Genomic DNA, 26342 nt, shown 5'->3' on the forward strand with positions numbered 1-26342 from the left:
CTAAATTTGGCATTATTTCCGCCTTTGCCTTCACAGGGATACGGGTCACCAACTGAGAGCCCTAGGGCAATGCAATGAATTACACCAGAATGGGAAACTCCTAGTCGGTTTTCCTAGTCACCAATGTAAATATCGGCTGCTCGGGATCAGAACCAGGCCAGAAAGGAAACCTTGATGCCTAGCGGCTGGCCTGTTACATAAATCTGACGATGTGCAGAGATGATCTCTGCCTGCTTGGTTGAAGTTCCTAGCACTTGGCTGGACTGTGCAATGCCCGGCCGTGCTGTGCTCCAAATGAGCTTTTGACCAATCTATGGCCCTCTTTCCCGTCGGAAATCCACCGTCAGGCCCTCATACGAGGGCCGTTCGACTGCCCTTCACTTCCATTCTTTTAACAAACCGTATTTTCTTGTGTTGCCCTGATGGTTGCAATACAGAATGCCGGGTGTACCCTCAGGACGAGGCTGCGACGCCTGTCGTCAGCAAAAGAAAAAGGTACATTCGCCGAAGCGTGTTCGCTCCTAGTGTCTTATCCCCGTTCTAACATCTAGTCACCACGTAGTGTGATTCCACCATCTCCCCGTGTCCCCGATGCAGACGCTTAAGTATTCGCTGCATCGGCCTGGGTCAACGTCGGTACAAGTTTGTGTCTGATGATAGAGCCCCGACTCCGGCCGACAGTACTGTTTTCCGCTTGAAAGAACCTGGAAACGGGCCCCACGCCCACTATACCCCAGACTTTGATGCAATCATATTAACTCGCATCCTGTCTAACGATACTACTCAGCTTGTGAATGCTTTCACGGATAAGATAAAACCCACGCTCGGCGTCCAGCACAACCTGGCCTGGACGTACGGGGACTACCTCAGCTATGTCCCAGCTCGCCTTGGCGCGAACGAGGTTCTAGATAGTGCCACGGACACTTTTTTGACGGCTGTGGCGACATTGTCAGATCCCCTCAGTGCTCATAGCAGCCCTGTCCTGCTCGAAAAGTACGGACGAACCTTGGCCAGCCTAAGAAAGTGCTTGGATGACCCCATCAAGGCGAAAACCTCGGAAACACTGTGCGCCATCTTGTTCCTGTGGAATTGCCAAGTGAGTCTGCTGTACCCTGGCACCCAGGGTTCTATTTGTTGCTGATGGCTGTCACCGAAGCAGTTCATATGGCCGCCGAATGGACCTATCACCACACATGCGGACGGGGTTGCCCAGATCCTCAGATTGAGAGGCTGTGCCGAGAAGTGCCAGGACCCATTTGAATCGAACTTACTGCTCTCGCTTCGTGCCGTTGTGGTAAGTGGTCGATAGGCATGAAAAAGCCAATCAGTCGCTTACTTTGATCCGTCCAGCTCTTTGACTCCCTCTTCAACGGCCGGATCTATTTCAGTGACCAAGAGTGGGTTGCCATGTTCGACAACCAGCTTCATGAGCTCAGTCCTGAAGGACAAGCAGTACAATGCTTGACTCGCGTACCGAACCTGATGCGACGGAGCAAGGCTGCGCTGACGGGAGATCTATATCATCAGGCTGAGCTTCCCGACTTGAAAGAACAGGCACATAACCTTCGCGCAGATCTCGAGCCCGCTCTGTCCAAGCTTCGTCGGCGATGGCTTAAAAACTCAGCAAATTCAGATATTCTTGTCCCAGGGAAGCCTCAATTGGCCGGCCTGTGGCATTGCCACTTCCTGCGAACATACTGCCTTGGTCTCGCTATTGCCATTTTCATTAACGAGGCACGGCTTGCCTTGTGCTTGGACGCGCCTGATATCGTGCAGGAGTCACACGGATTTGCACTAGAAATCCTAGATTTGGCCAGGATTGCAGCTCAATACCGCCCACTGGGCGCATCTGCCGTGAGCATATGTCTTCTAGCCGCCGAGCTTGGGGCAGGAGACGTCGAGACCAAAACAGCTGCAAGGAGATTGCGCATCGAGTATGCCCGCGATTTTCATGGAGTAAGAGAAGTGGAAGACTGCCAGGACCTGCAATTGATCTGTGGCCGTGAGTGGTCTCGATTGCCACCTCGGGACGCCCCGTAACGAAATTTGCGAAGACCATGGCCCGCGAATCCATCGAGCAGCCTTGCGACTAGATACTAGCCGCCAGACCATACCTTCTCATAGGCAGCAGTGCCATCTATACGGCCTGGAAAAGAGTATCCCACGAGTAGTCTTTCTCAGATACCCAATGAGCAGCCGTGCAGGATCGTACACACTGGCCCTGCTGGTGCTGGTTTGGGCCGTACATCTGTCTCACGGCCATTGAAACCGCATCCTATGTGAGGAAATGAAGTTGAGGTTGGAGCCAGCAAGTCCAAGACAGTGTACCGAGTACTCCATACCCGGCGAGCCGGCACCGAATATTACCAGGCCGAGGTCATTGAAGGTCTATTACCACTCTGGGGAAAGCCGCGTATAGCTAGTGGAACTAGCCCAGAAGCAGCATGATTAGCAGCACTAACTTTTTAAGCAAACTCACAAAACCCTATGATTGAACCTACCTATTTAAGATTGTCGCAGGCCGCTACAAGGGCCCCATATCCGGAAAGCTAATTACTGTGGCGTATCGTCAGTTGTTGCGGGTAGCCACAGGGCGGCGTGATCACCGTCCCAATCCGGGGGGAGTGAGCTTTTTAGCCATTTCCCATATTGATGCTCGCTACCTTGGCGCTTCTCATCAGTTGAAAAGCCACTTCAATTCACCATTCACCCAACGACATATGAAGCACCTCCCATTCCGCCTGGGCACCTGCTCCCCTGTAAGGGCTTGCGCGTCGAAATGGAGCCTCGAGAAAAGTGTCGCTCAACGACGACACTTTTCCAGCCTCAGATCTGAGAGTGATGACCCCCTGAGAATCCTCTTCTGTGGCACCGATCGCTTCAGCGTGGCCTCGCTGGAAGCTCTCGACAGATACTCCAAGACACCCGAGAGTAATATCCTGTCCATTGATGTCGTGACGAAGACCGACAAGAGAGTCGGCCGTGGCCGCAAGCTCATCAAGCCGCCAGCCATCAAAATCGCAGCACAGGACCTGGGCCTCCCCATCCACCAGATCGATACTTTCACGGGCTGGAGCCCGCCTGTGTTCAGCGACGCCGATGATCGATCTTGCAACCTGATTGTTGCCGTCTCTTTCGGGCTGTTGATCCCGCCTCGCATTCTACGGACCGCAAAATATGGCGGTCTGAACGTCCATCCCTCAATGCTTCCAGACCTACGGGGCCCGGCGCCTATTCAATGGGCTATCATCACCGGACGGCGAAGAACCGGCGTATCGCTACAGACTCTTCACCCTACGCGGTTTGATGAAGGGATCGTCCTGGACCAGACGACACCTCCGGGACTAGATATGCCCGAACCAGACCAAATCACAGCCGATGAACTCACGAGCTATCTGGCGCCCATCGGTGCTAAAATGTTGGTCGACGCCATCCAGAATCGCCTGTATATTCCGCCGTACAATGCCATCCAGTTGAGCAATGTTCCGGGCGTAGACTTAACACACGCCCCAAAAGTCACGAACGACATTTGCGCTATCGACTTTGAGGCGCTCACAAAATCTGAGGTTCTACGGCGAAACCGTGCGCTTCAATCTCTTCATAGCTTTGCGAGACTCGGTTCTGAGCCGAATCAGGTTTCTCGTATCAATTTCGGAGCGGACATGAGGGATATGAGAGATGGGGACATTCCAGAAGCAGTAAGAGCCGTAGCGGGATCCATTCCCGCTGGTGTCCCCTACGCAACTGTTGCGGCGCACGAGAATGTCAACGAGAGTTCGGAACCCTTGATCGTCAATGCGCTGTCGGACGAGAATGGAGAAAATTGCCATATTGTCATTCCGACAATCACTGTCTCGTCGAGGGCAAAAGGCCCAGGTGCAGGAGCGGCCGCCCGCGCAAAGTTCTTTTCATTGCCCGAAGTCTTTGGCCAGTATAAGTTGTATCGCTTCTCCCACCCTGTATCTGGAATACCGGACCCACCATTCGTGGAAATGAATGACAACACCACGGGGGCTTGATCCAGTTGGTCTATCGGATGACAAGTCCAGAATCTTATCGTCGTCAGCGACGTTCTTTTGCGAGAAGAACCCATGACCCGGAACTTACCAACGACAATCTGCTGGCCTGTGATCGACGCGTTTTTCGCAAGCGAGATATAGGCATCTGCACAATCGTCTAGCAGAGTCTCAACAGGCTGTTAGTTAGGCAGATGCATCTTCTGGCACAGAAACATACCTCTTGCTTAAGGGCAGCGGCGTTCTTCACAGCCTGAATGCGCTCATCGCTATACCTCAGACCCTATTGAAGGCGTCAATACTAAGTTTCTTGTCTAATCCGCAAGAAAATTCGAGGAAGACCAACCCATTCCGTGAGAAGAAGACCTGGAAGAACGGCATTGACGCGGATCTTTGGACCTTGTGTGGTAGCAAGGCATTTCATCAAATGGAGGCCCGCGGCCTTGGTCACCGAATATCCCATACTACTTCCGGCGCAGCTTATGCCCTATCGAAAGTTCAACACACAGCTCTCGGCTGAGTGACGATCAACTTACCGCGACTGATGATGAGATGATGAAAACTCCGCCATCGGAATTTTTGTTGAATATGGGAGCTGCTTCCTGCAGCAACACCAGGTGGGACATGACGTTGGTGGCCCAACACTAGAGCAGTCAGCAAGAGATTCAAACTACGGACCATCTGTCCCCATACCTTGTTCCATTCATCATGGCTCATATCATTGATGTCTCCGAAGTTGGTGAACCTGGTCCAGCCAGCATTATTGATGATGATGTCGAGTCCGCCCAGTTGCTGGACACTTTCTTTAACCAATCGAACGGTGTCCTCGACGACTCCGATGTCCTAGTCATTCACTTGTCAGAGAGGGCGCCCTTTGCGGCTTTTTGCAGATAGCCGAGCATCCTCACAGCCTGGATTACAACAGCCTTGACTCCTAGTCCTTTACACTTCTCGGCGACCTGATCGGCTCTCTCTTTGCTGCTGACATAGTTTACCACAATATTGGAACCCTCTGCTGCGAATTTCTCACAAATCAGCGCCCCGAGACCTCTGGCGTCTCTCTGTTAGTAAACTGCGTCTAGTATTCTCGGGTACTGGTTGAGCACTTGCCTGGATCCTCCTGTTACCAGGATATTGCGGCCTTTGAGAGAGTATGGCATATTGATGGGAGACAAAGGCTGGCTTCTTGGGACAAGCTTGATCTTGGGCTCTGATAGCAAAGTCAATCTTCCAACTTCGGGAGAGGAAATAAGGATCTTATAGAAGAAGACATGTTATTAATCCGGCTTTTGATTGATTATGCGGGGCCGTCAAAATCGAGGCAAAGAATACCGCGCTGTGGTACCTCTCCCCACATTGGAGAGAACGCGAATCCCATCAGGACGGATTCGAAAGACCGCGATTTGGCCGTCCATTGCCGCGGCTGTCGAATGAATCGTGTACTAGTACGGAGTATATCCACTTTAATCCGAAGAGCCTTGCAGGTTTCTCGCCGCGGCTTGAGATAATGTGATAAAGCAACCGACGCCACCAACGTCGAAAGATACGCCTTCCACGCCATTTGTTGAGGCTTCGTAGGCATGGGAAGACGTCGGGGCTGTTCACAGGACGATTGAGACAGCCTCGAGAACTGTATGTATACATGATGTGCACGTGCACACAGAGAGAGAACTTCATCGACACACAAAAGACTGTGCGAGATGAACGAGGTGCAGGCAAGTATTGCTATATGCAGTTTCCGGGAGTAGCATTGCTCTTTCCCAATGAATCATGTTGCCTGCCTGCCTGCCTGCCCGCGGTGCACCAGGACGGACCTGCCGTGGTCATGGTCATGGCTGTCATCTCTGCTGCCATCCATTCATGCCTCCGCCCACTGCAGCGTCGTGAAAAGACGTCCTTGTCCTGCACTGTCTCCAACCTTTCGCAGGGCCCCCAGTCCACCTCTTTTACTGACCTTGTTCTCCCTCTCCCTTGTCTCGCTCCCGTTCAAGGCCCAAGGGGCAAGCGTGGCCCCAGAGATGATGATCGTCTCGTGAAAAACTTGTTTCATTGTTGAGCCGGCATGGTTTCCCACACGCGATCTCGGAGCAAAGGCTCGTTCTCTATCTTCTCCTTTGACACTATCCGATCATTCAGCCGTGCTGGTTCTCGACAAGGTGAGATATCCCTCAGTTTTGTGCGGTATCTGCCTGACCGGTTGTTTTAGCGTCCCGGATCCCGTCAAAGGACGAACTGCGCGATCGAACAGAATCTAGTCTCTCTCATCGATGTGACCCCAATAATCAACCACCGGCCTCACTCGAACCGACTCCCCCAAGCCACGTCGTGGAGGGATGCGTCGAGTCAGCGTCAAAATCACCAGGAGGACTGGGCAGCCGTGATGAACGTGAACCATCTCAGGGAGAAACGGAGCCTGCGGTGCCGGAATTCCACAGCACATGTCGCCGAACACATCGGCTGCGTCCCAAGTCATGGCTGCCTTTTTCCCGTTTATCCTCCCAAAGTCCATATCCTCGCAGTGTGTCCACTCAACTGCCAAAGACCGCTAGTACTTCCACGGTTGCTCGAAGTGTCATCTCTGCTCCCGTGCTTACCAGCACCACCAACGTCTCCGTGGCTCGTGCTGAAAGAGTCCATTGTGGAGAAATGTCAGACGCGGCTTTTGCTCAATCCACATGGAACTCACAAGTTGGCTGGGTTGCAAGCAACGACCACGACGCTGGAGAATCGCCCAGTGGCAGAAGCAGTGAGGCATTGGCTTCTAACGGAGCTCTTGGTGAAGGACCTGATCAGCCCACCAATCTGACAGCGTTGAAAAGAGGTCGAATTCTGCGGTTGAGGAACGCCTTCAGGAGTAGGATCCGGAATGGAACTTTACGTCCACAGGGCACAACTGCACAATCAAAGCAACAGCGAGAGACATCTGGAGACGTAGAAGGAAATGAAAGCCCGGCCTCGAGCAGAGATTTGTCACGTCGTCGTGCAGAGACTCTGAACCTCTGCAGAGGCAAGATCAAAGGACTGACAGGCAATGACCACCACATACGGCGCAAGTCTGTGAACACCAACAAAGGTACAACGGAATTAACACGAGGAGACTCGCCTCTTCTCGGCGACGACATCATAGCCGTTCCCACGACAGATCTGGCTGCTGAAAGCAGCGACAATGAGTCTGCCTTTGGATCACTCACCCGATCATTTGCCAGCGCGGTTGACAAACTTGACTTTTATTCGAATCTGCCCTGCAACATGTCCTTCCTCAGGTCAAGGTCGTCCTTCTTCAATCCCAACAAGAGGGAGAAGCGTGGCGACGATCGAGATGAAGTGAGACGACAATTCCCTCCCATTTCGCCTTCCAAGCCTGCGCCTCCTGTCGCTCAGTCGATAGCTGCGTCGTCCCCAACAGACCTCTCAAGGAATTTCTCCCCTGCAAGCAACCCCCGAAAGCTCCACCCAGCGCCACGACCTGTTGGACCACCTATTCCGGGGGCACGAGGCTTCAAACTGAACCAAGAGGGTCTTGCTTCTCGACAACCTCCTATTGCTCCATTGGTGTTCTCAGCCGAAAAGAATGCCTATGTGCCCGCGGCGCCCGTAGCTGGATATCCAAGAGGCGTCAATCCATTGCGTATGCATCCGCCTGGAGCTATGGCTGTTGCGCCCTCGGGCCCGTATCAAGCAGCACAGGCGCTGCCAGTTGATCGTGATGCTCTTTTTAATTCCCCACGACGGCACACAACGACTCCCAACAGCGAAGACCGTGAAGGTTCGGATACGGGTTCACTCGACGACGCTCCGATCTATTCTCCGTCCCTAGGAGACCTTAGCCAGTATGCCCGAGACACGCCCCGATCAACAAACGCCGTCCCTAACGGAGCTAGTAGAGATCAGATTGAGAATGCAGCGCCAATTCCAAGCCCTGTCAAGAATGATCTTCCGGCCAAAGGACAATCTGGTCCGTTGAAGAAGAGCAGGAGTGGCCTTGGATTGTTCTCGAGATCTAAGCCCGAAAATGCCTCACCAATCGCAACCGGTAATGGTGCTCGGGGCGAATCACCATTGTACCAAGGTGATGCCAATCAGCAGGGCAACTCTGGCAGCAGCACAGGAAAGATGGTGAAGAAAAGTAGGAGTCTGCATTTTGGAGGACTTTTTAAGAGGAAGGATCCGTTTGATCTAGTGCCCTCGATGGGATCATCACCGTTCCAGCCAGCGACTCCTTCACCGCTTCGAAAGGTGATGCGCTATGGTAGTCAATCGACCAAAGGTGGTGGCAATTCTCCTACAACACAGTCGGCGAAGAGATGAAGTGGTCTACCGAAGTGGATAATGAATGAATGAAGGAAGGAACAGGACCCCGGAAAAATGACCCAGCCCAACAGATGCAAGACAGAAGGCGCGGAGCGGGTCCACAATGAAATTGGCGAGGACCGTTTAGCATGGGTATTTGACACCTTGCATCTTGTACTTGTACGGGGATTGAGCAAATGTCACTGCAGGGCGGCAGCGACGGCGGCCCAAGATTGGCGGTGTAGAGTGAAGGGGATGCGTCCAACTGCAGAGTCACCGAAGAGCGAGTGGCGTGGCACCTACAAATGTTCGAGAAGATGGCTTAGGTACTTGTACTACTCCAGATATGAGGTTTTCAAAAGGAAACGGAGAACATGAACCATGGAGAAGATCGACATAGGAGCAGCTTCGGTTCCATGCATGGATCTGCGTATCTCAGCTCCGCGGGTTTCAGGCCGTACTTCGTACGCATCGCAACGAACGATATCGGCCGCCTACTAGCCAACCAGGAAGAGGAAGAGCGCAAGTACGAGGTAATCAGTCTGGCGGGTCCTCTGGCCTGCTAAACGCACGGACAAGGGATGGATTCTTTTGCCCCAGAGTGTCAGTGGTCAGTCAAACCCTGCATCTGCGGCAGCTCGAGGCGGAATAGGCATCAACAAGCAAATGATCAGAGATTACATTATCATTTTGTTCTATTCTTTGCGCTGTGCTACTTGGCCAAGTGGCTAGATTGGTCCATCTATTTGCCAGGTTTGCTTGATGAGCTTGAACGTTTGATAAGTGCCTGGGATGCCTGGGATGCCTGGGATGCCTGGGATGCCTGGGGATGCCCTAGCTTTGGCGGTTAGGTGGGCAGGTCTGGGCCTGTCGTTGGCATCTACTTGTACAGTACTTGGGCCACTAGGCGTCGCTTTTACGGCCTGTGCTCCCTAATTATTACTGAATGGAGTTCTCGCCCTCTCCCCGGTTGGAGCCTCACTAGCTACGCGTAGGCGGCAGTCAGTACATGGTAGGTAGTATTCACCGCCCACCAGCCTACTTTGTTAGTGGCCTAGCCTTCTGCGCTCCTGGGTCTTGGTACTGGAGCACCAGGGTACCCGTGTTTGCCGTGTCCAGCGCCACACGACACACAAACGAATTATCTCTCATTTGTGACCTTTTGTCACCCTGCTCATTTTTCCTTTCCTCCTATCCAGTGTAGAGTCGTCGCAATGGTCAATCACCGTTGGCCTACCCCAGTCTCGACGCGAGAAAAGGGAGCGGAGGCTCTGATATCCGGCGTCAGTTCGGGTTCCTGACCCAGGTTCCACATTTTCCAGCTCCAGCGGGTGGCAGGCTGCGATTGTGGCTATCAATTGAACCGCGAGCCACTGCATCGAGCCATCGCTGGCACTACGAAGCCCTCGCAGTCTTGGCAGGAGCTGCTCAACTCTGACTGCAGAACTTCGACTCCTTGAGACAACACATCCTGCACATGGTTCTCCATCCTCATTGACCACCACATTATCCCGTCGCATGTTCCTCTAGCTTTGCTCGATCTCTGTAGTAGCGTATGCTCCTCTCTGCTGCACCTCGTTACCCGCAATGTTGATGCATGGTTACTGATCTCTGCAGTCACCGCCGTGGCGGAGGTGTGAACCGCCCTGAGGCTTCGCACTTGTACCTAGACTCCGACGTCCTCCTTGTCTGCAAAACCGCCTTTGGCCGAAAAACCCCTCTCCTCACTGTTCCATCCCTACGCTTTAGCGGGTCAGATCAACCGTCACAGCCATGGCCTCGTCGTCGTCAAATGTCGTCGGGGTACACTATCGTGTCGGGAAGAAAATAGGCGAGGGTTCTTTTGGCGTCATTTTTGAAGGCACCAACCTCCTCAACAACCAGCAAGTCGCCATCAAATTCGTGAGTATCCCGGCTGTCAGGACAACCATTGTTGCTGCTACAAGGGCTAATGAGATGGGACATAGGAACCGAGAAAGAGTGATGCCCCTCAGCTGCGCGATGAATATAGGACCTACAAGATCCTGGTCGGCTGTCGTATGCTATACCTATTCTACCTCAAAAGCTTTTGACCGGAAAAAAACTGACCGTGTCCCTTCAGCTGGCATCCCCAATGTCTACTACTTTGGCCAAGAGGGTCTACACAATATTCTTGTGATCGATCTACTCGGGCCGAGTTTGGAAGATCTTTTCGACCACTGCAACCGACGCTTCTCAATCAAAACAGTGGTAATGGTCGCTAAACAGATGGTATCGAGAACCCTCCAGCCTGGAACAACTCCCGATGCTGACCTGTTGATAGCTGTCAAGAGTGCAGACGATCCACGAGAAGAATCTAATCTACCGCGACATCAAACCTGACAACTTCCTCATTGGCCGTCCTGGCACAAAGGCTGCAAACGTCATTCACGTCGTAGACTTTGGGATGGCCAAACAATACCGAGATCCCAAGACCAAGCAACATATCCCTTACCGTGAGCGAAAATCACTGTCAGGCACAGCGCGTTATATGAGTATCAATACACATTTGGGACGAGAACAGTCACGAAGAGACGACTTGGAAGCTCTTGGGCATGTTTTCATGTACTTCTTGAGAGGTGGTTTGCCATGGCAGGGTTTGAAGGCTGCCACCAACAAACAAAAATACGAGAAGATTGGTGAGAAGAAGCAAACAACAGCCATCAAGGACCTGTGCGAAGGCTTTCCGGGTATGTTTCCACGGACCTCTCCCCTTGGATCGAAAATTCCTTGCTAATATGCGCTGCAGAGGAGTTTAACAAATATCTCAGCTACGTCCGTAATTTGGGCTTTGAGGACACTCCGGACTACGACTTCCTACGAGACTTGTTCACTCAGGCGTTGAAAAACACAGGCGAGGTGGAGGATGGTGAATATGACTGGATGAAGTTGAATGGCGGTCGTGGCTGGGAAGCCGTCAAACAACATCCATCACAACTTCACCTACATAACGCCAATCCACCAGCTGATGCCTCTGCTCGCGCCTTGCATGGGGCATCTGGTGTCCGAGGTTCAGAAGCACAACGGCCATCGCGAGACCGAGCAGCAATATCGGCCGACCGTTTAAACGCAGCGCAGCCCCCTCCTCCCGGGTCACCAGCGAAGCCGGGAGTAGCGGCCATGGGGAAGAGCGCTCGAGACCGCACAAGCGGCGCCGCCGGGGGCAATCTGCCGAAGAGAAGTAGCGGGCTGGCCGGACAACTGGACATGAATACACCTCCAGCGAGCACACAGGCTCAGTTCCAAAACAGCAACGCCAATCTGGTGAATCAGCAGGCCAGAATCAGTCCTGCCACTGGGGCCTTGCAGAACAACCAGGGCCGGCCCACGCAGCAGCAGGAACAGCAGTCTGGGTTCTTCCAGAAGATGATGAAGGTGCTATGTTGTGGTATGCTTCTCAGGCACTTTTATCTGCCTCGGATTGATAACTGACGTTGTTCTCCAGGTTGAAATGCCGGACAAGATCATCGGCCAGGTGTCGGCCAGGTGCTCACGTCCCATTGATCTCGGCAGCTGACCTTCACGCGGATAGCCACAGCCACGTGGATTTTGCTCGGCCGGCACAACAGGAAGAATTCTTCCTCTGACACAAAGTCTTGAATTTACTCTGTTTGGCAGATGTTGGCTCGAAAAATTGGCCAAGACAACCTTGTGGTTACAAAAACAGGTGGTACAGGTGAGGGCATAAAATCCTTAACGACGGATCACGATCACTTTTGTGCATAGCATCTTTCCTTGTTTCCGTATTTCTCACCGTGTGTACAAGGGTCAGCAGGGTGTTATCTATGGCAGCATTTTTGGGTTGGGGAGCAGGGTGTTTCAGGCGTCGGAACGCACGAATAACACCGACCTCCCTAGTACAACGAAGAGTCACCAAAAGGGAGTTACAACAAGAAGAGCAGACGTCGGAAGAGGCACAAATCAAGGGTCTAACGTTTTATCCTTTTTGGAAGGCTGGACGACCTGGTGTTTTGTAAAATAGAGAAGAATGCCGACAAAAGACCAAAAAAATTCAGGGGGAGAAGCACGCGAGGAAAGCGGTAATGAAAAGACAAGATTTACAACATCGAATATGAAGCATTTTCTTTGGGCTGGAGACTCTTGTAGCACCTGACGGGCCCACGGCATCATGGCGTCTGGGTGTCTAGCACAGTACCTCGTGTGGCCGGAGTGGAGGAGACCGATCTACATAACTTGGCAGGCACCCGCTACACAGCCACAACACATGCGATAGTAAATCGCCTACCCAGTACTTAGTAACAAGTAGAAGCGATTCCAGGAGTCGGCTTGTCGGATATGATTACTCGGTAGACCATTCTAACGTCATGGGCAGGGTGGTGCCAGGCACCAGGACCTGGGCTGACAGCACTTGGTAGACACGAGTGGTGACGGGGGCTTCGTCGTCCATACGGCACGGCACATCACGTCGATGAGGGCACCCAGGGTACACTACCAAGGGAGCTGGCAGAGCAAGGCAGGGTTATGTAATAAGGCAGACACACCGACACTATCCACTCTCGGCGTTGTCGGTCATGGAAGTCACCAGGGGGGAGCGGATGCCAGGTGATTGTGGCCATTGGACTCTGGCGTGACCAAAGGGCAACAAAGGACCCAAGGCTAGGTGTGGATTTGGGCGTCATGTTCCAGAATCACCATAGCGACCCTGGCTTCCCGGTGGTGCAATGGTGCTGGTGGGTGGTGGGGTGACGGGGTACGGAGTAGCTACCAGCCATTTTGTCCTTGTCCTTGTGCTTAGGGGACACTTATGGTACCGGCGTGCTCGCAGTGAGGTGCCCCTAGGTACAGGTACATGTACTCTCCAGTCGGCGGTCGCTTCTTAGGGATCTTCAGGGATCTTTGGCAGCCTTTTGGCACGCACTCCCGGAAGAATAGAGGGGTCGGCTACCTACTTGGTAGGTAGTCCGATGGTACCTAGGGCCAGCTCCCAAGGCCAATGGGAGTGCCTAGACTTCCCCCCCGGCGTCGCGTTTCGCTCGTTTCAAGTCCAAGTATTCGTTAAACCATGGCACCTTTCTTTAGAACCCCCCATCTGGTGCCATTTGGGGCCCATCCGGCATGTCGCATCTCACACCTCACACTTACTCGTAGTACTTCGCACTCCTTCATCCCCATTGTCGTCCTTTCCATTCTGTATACCGCATATTGGGCGCAGCTTGAGTTCTACATCTCTTCGACCTCTCCGTCGAATATTTTACCTCACCTTATCATACCGTCTTTCCCTTTCCCTACCTGGCGGGCCTCTTCTTATCTAGTCGCTATTGATCTCTGCGGCTCACAATTTCCAGCTCGCCGCTGCCACCACGCATCACGCTCACCGAACAACTCATCTCTAGCCTACCGCGAACCCGTGTCTGTCCATTCTTCCGCTCTGTATTGGCGTCGCGACGATCTGGTAGTACTTCACCTGGACAGTTCCAAGCATCGACAGCTCTCTGCGATCACTTTATATCATTGCGCTGTGGCATAGCCTCACTGCGCGCGGCTGAGTATGGGCCCCAGCATGATCCGACCATGCATCCCATGAGAGCATCCTCTCTAACTTACTGCGCCACAGGCTAGTCCGCAAGGTGCACCTGGATACCACATTCTTACCACCCATTGATCCCATCTTCGAGACTTATACCGGCCTCAGACGACGGAGTCCTCCTGCGGGAGCGTTGTTCTTGACGGCCCCAAGCGATTCCGTCACCCTTCCCATCGGGTCCTCTCTACGCACTTCTTCTACTTTGGCGGATCGTGCCTGAGCGGTTGTGTTGAAAAAGATGGACAATTCCCGGGGGAGATCTCCTTCAAGAGGCAATGCGCAGCACATAAGCCCTCAGCCTTCCCCAAACCATTTCTCCGGCATTGTACCAGGAGTAGACCCTTCGGTTCAGCAAGCTTTGACCACTGGCAAGTTCAATACCTCCAACAGCGTCTTCAACAACCCGTTCCTTTCTTCCCAGCAACCAGGCGGCCTCCAACCCAATTCGAACGAGCCCAGTTTCTACGACAATAGCCAATATCACCAGAACATCTATTCAGACAATCAATTCGGAGGGCAGGGTTTGGATCAGTCTTTCAACGACGGTGGTTACATGTATCAGGGCGAAAACATGCCCGGTGATTTCAACCAGACCTATTCCTTGAATCAGCCTTTCGACATGAACCCTCAGAACAACATAAATCCGGCAGAGTTGAGCAAGGTTTCTTCACCCCAGGACCATCAGTCACCAAATCTGCAACCGCCGGAGAATTATTCGTCCCAACCAGGTTCACCTGCTTCGACAAACGGCCAGTTCTACACTCCCCAGCATTCAAGGAACGCTTCGCTTGACCCTTCCAGTGCCTATTCTGGCCTGAGTTTCCAACAGCACCGGAGAGCGCCATCAGAGCATAGCGACGTCTCGTCCGCAAACCATTCCCCCTACCTTGCTCATACGGAATTACACAACCCGGGAGTGGATATTAATCACTCGCCGTATCTTCCCGCACAGCCGGACACCAGCAATGCGTTCGGTATGGAAAGCTTTAGTTTAGGTGACCAGGCCCCGTACCGGTCTCCCAGGCTGATGCCAAACATGGAAGCCAACCAACAGGGCCTTGGACTGGATGGAAGCGGCTTACGTTTAAGCCAACCTTTGGGAATCCCCGTGCCCGACGTGTATACCACACAAGCGCCCCAATATCAGCCGCCTGTCGTTCCAAGCAACCATATGCGGAATACGTCGGTCGTCTCAGACATTGGCCAGGCTGACCAATTCCAACCTCCAACAATTAATATCGAACCTGCGCCGGTTTCGAGGCAACAAAGCTTTGGACCGCAGGGCGAGGCGACGGAGGGTGCTTTGAGTCCTCCTTCGAACAACAGTATGTTATTCAACTCTCAACTGACGGGACAAAGAAAGGCTAATTCGAGATTTAGGAGGTCGTAACCGAAGCAAGTCCGATGTCACATTCACGCGGCCCTTGTCGAGATCGAGTTCGCCTGGGCTCACTGCGACTAACGCCAATCGCAACAGTCTCTCTGTCCGATCTAGCACTCCTGAAAGGGGCCAATCTCTGTCTCGAGAATCATCTCCTGGACCGGGTGTGCAATCCGGGCGCATTGACAAGAACCGTCGAGCTAGTACCTCTTCAATGGGTCAAAGCAGGGATTACATTCTAGATCTCGCCGATCCTACCAGGCCGAATGCCTCTCCGTCCGGATCAAACACAAGAATCCAAAAACATCCAGCGACGTTCCAATGCAATCTTTGTCCGAAACGCTTTACTCGAGCTTACAATCTGCGATCCCATCTGCGAACGCATACCGATGAGCGACCTTTCGTGTGTACAGTCTGTGGGAAGGCGTTTGCGAGACAACATGATCGGAAGCGCCATGAGGGGTTACACAGTGGAGAAAAGAAGTTCGTCTGCAAAGGCGATCTTCACTCAACACCAGGTCAGCATTGGGGATGCGGAAGACGGTTTGCCAGAGCAGACGCTCTGGGCAGGCATTTCCGCAGTGAAGCTGGACGGATATGTATCAAACCCCTTCTCGAAGAAGAGAAAGCAGAGCGGCAGAACAGAGCGATGATGGAGCAGCAGCAACAGCAACAGGCACACTTTGCCCAGCAGGGCGGGCTGCAACCCGTCCCTCAACCAATGATGATTGGCATGGACCCTACCACAGGTGCTGGTGGGTTCGCTTTACCCGCAGCGCTCCTGCAACAATATCCTGCATTGCAGAATATCGATTGGTCGCAAATTCCAACCGTCGATGATCAAGGGGATCTCAGCGACGTTGGTGGTATGGGAAGAGCGAGCTTCGATGCATCGAGCGGTGGAGAGTATTATGATGAGGACATATCTGATGGGTATGTCAGTGGCAACGGGATGGACTTTGCGAACCCAGGGGCACAGCAGATGTACATGGGGAGCTGAGTACATGATTGAGGTTTCTTTGATGCTACTGCCTGCGACTTCGCGCTTTTGATGATATCCCTGCTTTTGTTTCTGTTTTCCTTTCTCTTTTTTTTTTTGGCTGACCTGACGGCCAGGAACTGGTTTTGGATGTTTGATAGACTCATTTGTTTTCATGATCCTGATGATAACGGCGGACGGTAACAGGGAGAAAGCGGAAGGCTTTGGATAAGCCCAGAGATACCACCCCTGTAATGATGTCGATGAAATGATGCAGTCAACGTACTCTCAAAGATAGACGGCCGCCCTCAAACCATGCTGTGCTGGTAGTGTGTCTGTGCCAAACCGTCAAGAATGGCGCATGACGCAGACAGTAAGAACTTGGACAGAGATGACATGTTGACGGAGTAATTTGCTTTGGGTTTGTCATCTGCAGGGTACCTCTTTGATAGCCAGGGAGAGGAGCAGCTGGCCAACAAAGGCACTGTAACTTTGGGTGGACGTTCAAGTTCGGTAGAGCGCGGCAAGGCTGGACAAGGCTGCCAAGGCGCTAAGGCTTCTCCTATGAAACGAATATCAACTTCATCTCCTCTACAAGGTACCTCACCCATTCCGCATCATTATCGTCGCAACAGTGTGCTCACCCGTCTTCACTGCGGGTGCGGCAGAAAGATGGGTGAGCACACTGTCGTTCGTGCCAAGCGATGGCTTCCACAACGCTCTGCAGTAGTTATACCACCGAGATGGTTGATGTCGCACCTCTACTGCCACTCGCACATCTTCTCAACCGCGATCATCGCTGTGGATCGTTCAGTCCTCAACCGCGATGGGGCGCACGAATTCGAGAAAGGCTGCGCGGTATGCCCGCATCACCCAAGACTTCTTTGATCAGATTCCGGAAACATCTACTGAAGATTCAGCCAAGCCTTCGGCGTCCACGCAGGCCTCAACAACTTCTTCTCAAAGCGAGGGTGAAAAAGCGCTTGACGATTCTGTCAACACTGTGAGCGTCATCAAGCCTGGCCTCTTGTGCGAAACCTTCCAAGCCCTTGATCTGAAAGACGACTACAGACAGGTTGTACGGTTCTCTCGTCCTTCCCCAGAGAGAAAAGGTCATTTCAGATCTGCCTATACTGACACAACTCTCGCTTTCAGGCCTGCTTACTTGGAGAGCGTATCTACCGCACCTTCGAGAGGAATCAGGAAGCTGCCCGAGATCTTCTACGTCACCTCTTTACCACTGCTTACTTGACTGTCGACGAGTCGACTGGCAAGAGAGAGTGGCGCATTGACTTGGACATCAAAAGAGAGATCATCAAAGCCATCCGCGCCTCAAAATTCATCGGCCTCTTCACCAGTCCCGTACAACCCAAATACATCGATCTCCCTCCCGACGAGATTGAGTTCGTCATCAAAGCAAAGTACCCTCTGAAGGAATTCGACGTGACTGGGATTATTGTCGACTACTTTCTCGAATGGTCGGTCGAGTGTGCAAATTTCCTTCGCCTTCACCCCGATCTCAAAAACCTCGACATTTCCCTAGTACAATACGCTGAGCGACACGCTTCTTTTGTCTGCATCGGCATCATAGAGATCGCAGCTGCTATCAGAACTGAAAAGTCTATTGACCTTGACCCTCGCCCAATCGAATATTTCATGGCCGCTAGATTCGACAAGATGGCTGGTGAACAGAACCTCTTCATCCAGGAGAAGCAACAGAAGCCTGCTGGCAAGAACAAGGGCGAAGGCAAAGTGAAGGCTGCTGAAGGCACTGTCGAAGTCGTCAAGGACAAACAAGATGTCAACAAGCGCGTCACCAAGATGGAGCACGCTGCCGAAGGTGTCCAAGGGAAGGAAGACATCAACAAGGATAACGCTGCCACCGCAGACGCTGCTTCTGAATTCGTTCCAGTCGTGATGGAATCCTCCGACGAAGCCGCCAAAGACAAGAATGTCAACAAAGACACCATCACTACTGCTGCTAGCACTTCCGCTACCTGTTCCAACATTGCTATCACCTCTGATGATCCCGTTGCTGCTGTGACCGCTGGTACTCGAGGCCTTTCCATCAACGATCCCGGCGCAGGGCATGACGATCCGTGGGGTCTTCGCACTCGTCGTTCGAGACGCCCTGCTGCATCCGTCGTCCACACCGATATCCACACCGATGCCGATGGTCTTACCTCTACTGGCGATCCATTCCCCAACCAGGATCCACGTGCTCGTCGCCGTGAAAGACTCCGTACACGTGCACACACTGCGAACGCCGGTGCTCCTACTTCTCCCATGACCGCCGCTGATGCATCTGGTACTGCCACTCCTGCTGGTCCTCGCGCTGGTCGCCGCTATGCTTCCGCTTCTACTGCCGGGCCTAACAACGCTTCCGACCTCCCACGCGATACTCCCGCCCAGCGCCGCGCCAAGAACCAACTCTACAAGGAGCTGGAGGATCTCGTCAATACTAACTTCCCCTCTGCTCAAGCCCGCCGTACCGCATTCGCGCAGGCTAGACAGCGTCTTCTCCGATCCGAGACTGTGGCGGCTGCGCGCGGTGAGCAGCCACTGCGTGCCACTGCCACCCGCGCGACTCAGGAGGCATTGACCATCGGACTTGACGATGCGCTGAACGCTGTTCGCCAGCAACGGGTTGCAGAGGCAGCTAGGATGAGGGCCACCGGAGAGGGCACCGAGGCGAACGCGCGTGCCAGAGAGCAAGGATTCGGGTTCGACATTGGTGGAATGTCTGGCTGGACGGGGGAGTTGGAGGCCATGCAAATCCAAGCCCTTCAACGCAAGAAGGACGAGGATGCTAAGAAGGCTGACAAAGATGAGAAGAAAGATGGCGATGATAACAAAGAGAAGTGAGATGATGACTTGTCAAGGCAATTCCCTTACATGTCGTGTGTGGCTGAGAGCCTGGAGCTGACATGATGGCAAGGCAAGGGAAGTTCACTTACATATTGTATGGTTGAATGCCCGGCATCGACATTGTGGCTTGGAAAGGCGGGATCCGCATAGGCGTCGTTCGGTTGAAAGCCAGGCATGCATCACAGCAGTCGGTCTGTTTTGAGTACACAACCATGATACCCACACGAGATCTGCTTACCAGATCTGCTCACCCATTAGGGGTTGAGCCAACTGCACTGCAGACACAGTGCCATGAAACGGGAAACCCCCCAAAAAGATTCACAATGTCCTGCTTCCTTTGCCCCCTTTCGTCATTGGTGTTGTTGATCCCGCGGCCACTAGTGCCAACGATGATCACGACGATGAAACCGGCGACAATTATGGCGAAGAGGCTGACGATGATGATAACGACGGCGACGACGACAGAGACAATGTGCATAGCGCCCTCGACGTGACGAACCGCGCCACCGGCTCCAGCCTCGCCGGCCTGTTCTCCGTCTCTGTTTCTTTCTGTCTCTGTCCCTGTCTCTTTTCTCACTCTCGCTGTACTCCCATTGGCCCTCGGGGAGGACGTCCTCTGATTCTCTCTCTTTAGCCGCCATAACTCCCTGGCTTACTCCGGACGTACCGATGCACGCATGCAATAAATTCATCTACATACCTCCATGGGACACACCCGGTATACGTAGTACGCGGCTACAGAGACAAAGGAAGAAACGGAAGGGATCGCCCGCGCTTTGATCAGTGGAGTGAGTCCGTGCTGAATTCATGCCGAGTTCGTGAGACTCTCTCCCTTGCTCTCTCTCTCTCTTTATCTACTCTATCTAACCTATCTGGCCGTTTATCGATCTGTCCGTGTATGGATGGAAAGTAGGAGAACTTGCGTGTTGTACAATCGTTGCAATCTATCCAGGTGCTCTCAATGTACACATACCAAAAATGTCAGATGTCTCAAACTCCCCCGGGCGCCGTGGGCTGTCGTGTGAATACATAAGAATGCAAGAGTTAAGAAGTGTTGAAAACAAAGGAGCCGAGCAAGCGAGACTTTTGAGAATTAAGTCGAACAAGTTGATCCCCGGGTGCTGGATACGTGATGTGCCCTGGTTCTTTCATCACGCTTTAGGTTGACAGATGATTCGGTTTGTGCTTCGCTTCCGTAGCCTTTGTCCCGTCGCTTGGCGCCCATAAACTGTCCTTCATGAGAAAGAGGATATACATATATATGGCCCTCATCGTGGCTTTGGTTGAGGAGTTGGCTTTTCTTTCTTGCGTCCAGGTCCCACGTGCATGGCGTCTGTAGTTGCGGTGCTTTCAAGCAAATAGGGTTTGAGGTCGCTGACCATGCAGAAAGAGGTTGTGGTGGCGATTGTTGTGGGACCGTGGCCGAAGGAGAAAGGATGATGGAGGGCTGCTGTGGGAGATGTTGCGGTCACGAATCGTCTTGCGTATTTTAGGGCTTCATCCACATGACTTCGTCTGAGACGGGCCTGGGAACAGCCCGATTTCAAAGCAAATATTCAAGCATCTTCTCGGACATGTTTCTCCTCGTCAATCTCCATCGACTCGCCAGGGGGTGTGGAGCGGACACTCGACGACTTGAACTCTCTGGGAGGCGCCGAGACGGTTGACGACGGCGGAGGCGGAACGTATCCGGTTGAGAGACGTGGGAAGCAAAATCCTGGGTGAAAGACTGTTTGGACGAAGGTGGCGAACACAACCATGCTAAATGCGATAGTTTGGCAATTAGTCATTGGAATCCTTGGAAAATAGTTTCCTGGTGTAAGGGGATGGGAAGTTTGGGGATAGCATGGACGTGACGAGCAGAGCAATGCAAGGGAAACGCGGCACATACCATCCATCAAGCGCTATGAAAGCAGGCTCAAACTGCATCACCGGGTTCGCCCATCCACCAGCCATCTCAACAAGTCGATAGATACATCGAATCACAATCGCCGCATACGCGAGGATGAATCCGTACACAAACAACCGGAATTTCCTGTCTCTCAGGAAAGCCGTGGCCTCGGTCGAAAGTGGCACTTCGTGTGCTCGCCAGCGACGGAAGACGTACCATGCTGCAGCTACTCCGAAGAAGATCAAGGTGACCACTTGCCAGGCGATACCCGCCATCATCAGGTTGTCACCGATGTCTTGTTGGGATTGGTTGTCGTTGGCAGTAGCGGCCATGCCGCCACCAATTGCCTGGATCACTAGTGATACGAGGTCTCCGGTGATGAAAATCCATGTGTACCAGTTCGGTTTGAGCTTGGAATACTCTGGTCCGAATGTCAGAGTTATGTGCTTGAGGACCAGGTAGATGGCGGCAGAGTTGAACGCAGGACCCAGGATCAAGCAGCAAATCTGGATCTGGAAACCGATCTCGTTGAAAGGGTTGTTGTGCAGGATCACACGGCCAACGTAGCCGAGCGATTGATCGACGCAGGCCAACAACATGGCAATCAGATACGTCCATGTCTTGTAGCGGATGCCGAAAAGGAGTTGGAGCGCACCACACATGGCGAAGAAAGCCACGAAGAAGGCATTTGCACCGATCGAGGGATAATAGCCGTAGATTGAGTTCTCGACTGGACACCGGGGTGTGACTTCGGTGCAGTTAGCGAGGGGCAAGTAGTAAGTAGAGTTGCGGTTGTTGGCCATTCTTCGGGAAATGTTCAAAAAAGGCAGTACAAGAAGACAATTAACGATGCAGATAGAGTGGGAATACGCAGGGCTTAGAGGGGATAAAGGTATATAAATCCATACACTTATATGTGCTCTAGAAACCATATGAGGGATGAATCCTCAGGCACCAACGAAACCAGGACAGACGACACGCGAAGTCTGCGAAACAAGGCTCTCGAATTGCCAGGGATGCGAATACGAAGGATTCGAACATGGGAATCCGCCCAGGTCGCAAGCATGACCGTCAAAATCGGAGACAGGATGATAGGACCGCCCGTGTGGATACATCAGGGCTGTTGCGAGATCCAGAAATGTGGTCTTGGTCGCCCAACTCGAGTTTATCGACCTCTGCCGTGTGGTTGGGTAGCCCACAGACTGATGACAACTGTGACTGAATGGCCAAGTATGCAAAGCCTCGAGCAAGGCACTCTAGCTGAGACTTGTGCTCGTGAAGAGGATTGGGCGCTGTGGTGTGACCTCGCAAGCTGAACCCGAAAGTGGTTAGGACGAGATGCGAAGCGGGACAAGGCTGTACCCACCAGCCGAGCGACATGGAAACCAGGCAACGGCGCGGCAGGCGTTCTCCGTGTCTTCACTCAAAGCATTGCACCAAGAGCGCCGGGCCCATTCTGTGGCTTGTACGAGGGTACTCGGCACGGAGTAAGGAGTGCCTCAGTAGCGACCATGAAAAATTCGGGTCGGACTCGAGGTCGACACGAGGGAGTTTGGTGGGAGGACGTCAGAAGCCGGAAGAATATTTCCTCCGTGCCGAGGATCTGACGAGACGCGACACAATTATCCGCCGTAGCGCAGTTTGCATGGGCGGTTCGCCAGGTTGCCATCTCGCCATGTGCCGAGTACCCAGCTCGTCAGTACCTCATACCCTATTTTACTCTCGTACCAGCAAATAAGATGAATCCTTCTCTCTTCGCTAAGATGGAATGAGACCGTTCTGATTACACAGCTTTCTGTGTCTTACTGCCTCTCTGGTTCCATACGAGTCCAAAAACCTATGTCCGTCGAACTCCAAGGCGTTGTGAATTCTGCATATGCGTATTTCGTGTCAGAACCCGAGATACGAACTGAACGAGACCCTCCTTGCATGGGTCGATGACTTCCGCAAACTTAAAACATGACATACCCCCTGACCAGAATCGACGAGAGCAAGCCCCGAAATAGGAGCGAAAGAGATGCAGCGCGGCAACAACCCAAAGGGAACAATGACTATACTGGGTACCAAAGCTGCGGCAGCTCATTTCCCGCCTCCAGGGCCTATTCCAATGCGACTCAACACCGGCTCTGCTTGCAGTACCTTAAGCTCGGGGCACACCCGCTTCTCTCGGCAGTTTTCACTGTTGCTGTGTTTGATGGCTTTCTGATCTGCCTATACCTCCCGCCGGAGGCCCCCCCCCCGGAGGCCAGAGTGGAACATCCGGGCACGAATTAACTGAATTAGGTGTTGAGTATATCAACAATGGAAAGGAGGACGTTGAAGTTCATCAAAAACAAGTCTTTCAAACACTCAAGGACTAGTTGATCTAGGCATAGACGGCCAAAAACAACGTCCAGCAACATGTCCTTAGACTTGAAACAGGCTGCTCTCGAATTGCCCCTTGCCAACTTGTCAATCCGACCCTGGCTTGGCAAACGACGATCGTCCAGTAAACACATACAGTAGAGGCATCCGCGCGAAAGATTCAATAGTAGGAGGATGGCATACAGTCAAGGCGGAGTGGCGTGGCGACTACAACCTCATGTCTGGCTTGATGTCAGTATGAGCAGATGCGGCGTGAGGGACGGGAGTGTTTGACATCCATGCTGATGCTATGACAGGGCCTACCGCTGTTTTATTTCCCCTCTGTCGCAATGGCCGCGGTTGACAGCTGTCAGCACTTCCTCTTTACCACTGACAGCAGAAGCAGAGATTTCAACCAAGATGCTCATCAAAAGCCGCTCCCTCGACCTAGGAGGAATGAGCTCCTCGTTCCCCAGCCTCTCAACACTAGCTTCGCGACCTTCACGTCCCACAGCCCCTTCGCCGATATCTCCCTCCTCCCCCGAACTGATTGATAAACTTTCGGTCTGTTTTTTTCTTTTCTTCGGCTATGGTGCAAGGGATAAAGAATGATTGGCACGTTCAACAAGGGTAATGGAATGTGCGGTCCGCTATCAGTCCAACTTTGGTCGAAGCATTACGCGTTTGCAGGACCCAGTTCCACGTCGAGAGTATGGACTCATCAAAGTCTCAGCAACGGGGTACACCACAAGAATGCGCTGGATGCTGCCTAAGTGCTCGGCGATGGCTCGCCATGTTGCACAAGCGGTCCCTGCTTCATTTTGCTGTCGCTCGGGAATGTGATCCGAGCGTAGACAGCTGGAGCTTCAAGATTCTCCCTGAACTCCATCCGAACTGATATTGTAGGACGAAACCTTTTCTGCATGCTAATCCATTTGTCCCTAAGTTCCCACAGCTTTTGCTCTCTTTGGTGTCTCGAATAGACCTGCGGCAAGGCTTCCTTCTGCTTCGCCTGGCCAAAATGGTCCAATATATGCCCCTTGCTACCGACAGCGGAATGAGTGATCATATGGACGATTTCGAGCTTCCAAATATCGACCTGGAAAAGATCCCTGAACAACACTTACCCAAGTGGTATCGATTGCCCGGCTGGCAGATGTCCTTGAGATGGGAGGTCCCATCAAAATGGAGTTTCTGGACAACAGCCGACCTACCCAACGTAAAGACAGCCGCATCTCTCATTCTCGCTGGCGTTGTTGTTGCACTCCCGCGGTTTTTGCGACCAGGCGGTTTGAAAAGGAAGAAAAAACTACACCCAACTGCTTATTTGGATGCTTTGAGAGGCTGGGCGGCTCTTCTCGTCCTGCGATTTCACATGTTCTGGAACAGAACGTGGCTCTTAGAGCAGCCAGTCATCCGCGGTTTTCTCAACGGTCGAGCCATGGTTGAAGTATTTTTCGTCATCTCTGGATACGTTCTCAGTTATCGACTTCTCAAAATGATGCGCAATCAGCAGCACGACCTCCTGCGGGCTTTGGCCTCGTCGACATTTAGACGATGGTTTCGACTATTCATTCCGACGGGCTTCGGCTCTTTGATCGTTGCCACCGCCTCGTATCTCGGTTGGTGCCGAGGGGATCTCCATCAGGACTCTTTCCCTGCTCAAATGTGGGATTGGTTCTGGGATTTTGCCTGTACTACCAATCCTTTCGCTGATATCAAGGGCTGGTGGTATCCAAGCGTCTTCCGCACGAAATACCTGGATCCGATGTGGACTATCCCCGTCGAGTTCAGAGGAAGCATAGTGCTCTTCTCATTCTGTGCAGTCGCCGCTTTCCTATCTACAAGAGGTCGGAGGATCTGTTGCAGTATTTTGATACTTCTCTGTTACTTCTGGTGGACGATATATGCTGCCCTGTTCCTGATCGGTCTGATGATCGCGGATCTTTCATTCGATCGCCACCCAGAACGCCTGCGCCCCATGCCTCTTCCACAGCAACAGGACAACGAAGCATCATCGAGCCGCAGAGCCAGTCAGCAAATCCTCAACAAGGTCGGATGCAGTCTTCTGGTCGTTGTGGCACTGTTCTGCTTCGGAATTCCACAAGATGGATGGAGCTACCAAGGGCCCTTTCCATGGGACTATCTCAGCAAAGTCATACCGTGGTGGTATCCTATCGAGACGACCGAATACTTCTGGCTCAGTATTGGAGCCGCCATTCTGGTTTTCGCTTTGGATAATTGCCGCATGCTTCAGATTCCTTTCGAACTGGGCTTCTCTCAATATCTGGGAGACCTCTCTTTTGGTATCTACGTCATGCATGATATCGTCAACTGGTGCTTTTATGAACCTATTGTTGAACCTTGGCGTGCTGCACACCTTGGTGATGGTTACTGGTCAGGCCTCCCCGGGATTTTGATTACAACAACTGTGGTGCTCTGGACTGCAGACTATTTCTCTAGGATTGATATCTGGGTCGTACGGTTTGGCAGATGGTTAGAGTCGAAGGCCTTTGTCAAGTGGCAAAACTAAGGGGATGTTGATTGACACAGTGTCAAATAATGTGGCTTCCATTGCCCTAAAGGGCAGGAATCCGTGGTGCTATAAATCATTTGGTGTCCGGGCCGTTTCTTTATCAGAACCTTCCTTTACGTTGACATAAATCGGCCAGCAACATATTGGGTTTGTTCAGAGCCAGTGGGACCACGAAACCTTTTGTATGGTGTCCAAATACTCCGTGATTTCAGATTCATGAAGAGTGCTTCTTCTGCCTCTCATACCTTGTAATCAATTCACATATCTCGAGCAAAGTTGCATAATCAGACATCTTCAGATGAATCAGATCCACGACCGGATCTTCCTTCCTGGGAGCCACAAGTGTCAAGGCCTGTCCGTTAACCCGAATTTGTGGTTTTACGCTGGCATCGCCTATCTTGATTCTTTATCTCAACCACTTGACGAGCATCTCTGCTATGGCCCGAGAAGGCGGCCATTTATGCTGCTAACGTAG

At 52.5% G+C, this 26342-nt stretch overlaps 9 protein-coding genes across 9 annotated transcripts; 7 read left to right on the plus strand and 2 right to left on the minus strand.

Moving 5' to 3' along the window:
* Positions 1 to 438: 438 nt before the first annotated feature.
* Positions 439 to 2040, plus strand: A1O5_05397 (uncharacterized protein; the record flags this gene model as incomplete). The annotated part of the gene is made up of 4 exons (XM_007745998.1): positions 439 to 495; positions 563 to 1096; positions 1157 to 1294; positions 1351 to 2040. The coding sequence occupies 4 exons, from the start codon at positions 439 to 441 to the stop codon at positions 2038 to 2040; spliced, it is 1419 nt and encodes a 472-aa protein (XP_007744188.1).
* Positions 2041 to 2720: 680 nt separating this feature from the next.
* A1O5_05398 (uncharacterized protein) lies at positions 2721 to 4019 on the plus strand (the record flags this gene model as incomplete). The annotated part of the gene is made up of 1 exon (XM_007745999.1): positions 2721 to 4019. The coding sequence occupies one exon, from the start codon at positions 2721 to 2723 to the stop codon at positions 4017 to 4019; it is 1299 nt and encodes a 432-aa protein (XP_007744189.1).
* A 43-nt stretch (positions 4020 to 4062) lies between these two features.
* Positions 4063 to 5176, minus strand: A1O5_05399 (3-oxoacyl-[acyl-carrier protein] reductase; the record flags this gene model as incomplete). Its single annotated transcript, XM_007746000.1, has 7 exons — positions 4063 to 4176; positions 4237 to 4299; positions 4363 to 4503; positions 4553 to 4660; positions 4710 to 4859; positions 4925 to 5077; positions 5123 to 5176. 7 exons carry the CDS (start codon positions 5174 to 5176, stop codon positions 4063 to 4065), a joined length of 783 nt encoding a protein of 260 aa, XP_007744190.1.
* Positions 5177 to 6662: 1486 nt separating this feature from the next.
* Positions 6663 to 8324, plus strand: A1O5_05400 (uncharacterized protein; the record flags this gene model as incomplete). Its single annotated transcript, XM_007746001.1, has 1 exon — positions 6663 to 8324. One exon carries the CDS (start codon positions 6663 to 6665, stop codon positions 8322 to 8324), a length of 1662 nt encoding a protein of 553 aa, XP_007744191.1.
* Positions 8325 to 10079: 1755 nt separating this feature from the next.
* On the plus strand, positions 10080 to 11756 carry A1O5_05401 (CK1/CK1/CK1-G protein kinase; the record flags this gene model as incomplete). The annotated part of the gene is made up of 5 exons (XM_007746002.1): positions 10080 to 10208; positions 10274 to 10343; positions 10408 to 10556; positions 10609 to 11014; positions 11074 to 11756. 5 exons carry the CDS (start codon positions 10080 to 10082, stop codon positions 11754 to 11756), a joined length of 1437 nt encoding a protein of 478 aa, XP_007744192.1.
* Positions 11757 to 14107: 2351 nt separating this feature from the next.
* A1O5_05402 (uncharacterized protein) lies at positions 14108 to 16250 on the plus strand (the record flags this gene model as incomplete). Its single annotated transcript, XM_007746003.1, has 2 exons — positions 14108 to 15194; positions 15250 to 16250. 2 exons carry the CDS (start codon positions 14108 to 14110, stop codon positions 16248 to 16250), a joined length of 2088 nt encoding a protein of 695 aa, XP_007744193.1.
* An 805-nt stretch (positions 16251 to 17055) lies between these two features.
* Positions 17056 to 19094, plus strand: A1O5_05403 (uncharacterized protein; the record flags this gene model as incomplete). Its single annotated transcript, XM_007746004.1, has 2 exons — positions 17056 to 17307; positions 17385 to 19094. The coding sequence occupies 2 exons, from the start codon at positions 17056 to 17058 to the stop codon at positions 19092 to 19094; spliced, it is 1962 nt and encodes a 653-aa protein (XP_007744194.1).
* Positions 19095 to 20879: 1785 nt separating this feature from the next.
* Positions 20880 to 21791, minus strand: A1O5_05404 (uncharacterized protein; the record flags this gene model as incomplete). Its single annotated transcript, XM_007746005.1, has 1 exon — positions 20880 to 21791. The coding sequence occupies one exon, from the start codon at positions 21789 to 21791 to the stop codon at positions 20880 to 20882; it is 912 nt and encodes a 303-aa protein (XP_007744195.1).
* A 2561-nt stretch (positions 21792 to 24352) lies between these two features.
* A1O5_05405 (uncharacterized protein) lies at positions 24353 to 25864 on the plus strand (the record flags this gene model as incomplete). The annotated part of the gene is made up of 1 exon (XM_007746006.1): positions 24353 to 25864. One exon carries the CDS (start codon positions 24353 to 24355, stop codon positions 25862 to 25864), a length of 1512 nt encoding a protein of 503 aa, XP_007744196.1.
* Between the last annotated feature and the right edge of the window lie 478 nt (positions 25865 to 26342).

The sequence above is a fragment of the Cladophialophora psammophila genome (assembly GCF_000585535.1).
Source record: "Cladophialophora psammophila CBS 110553 chromosome Unknown aczJe-supercont1.7, whole genome shotgun sequence".
Lineage (NCBI taxonomy): Eukaryota > Fungi > Ascomycota > Eurotiomycetes > Chaetothyriales > Herpotrichiellaceae > Cladophialophora > Cladophialophora psammophila.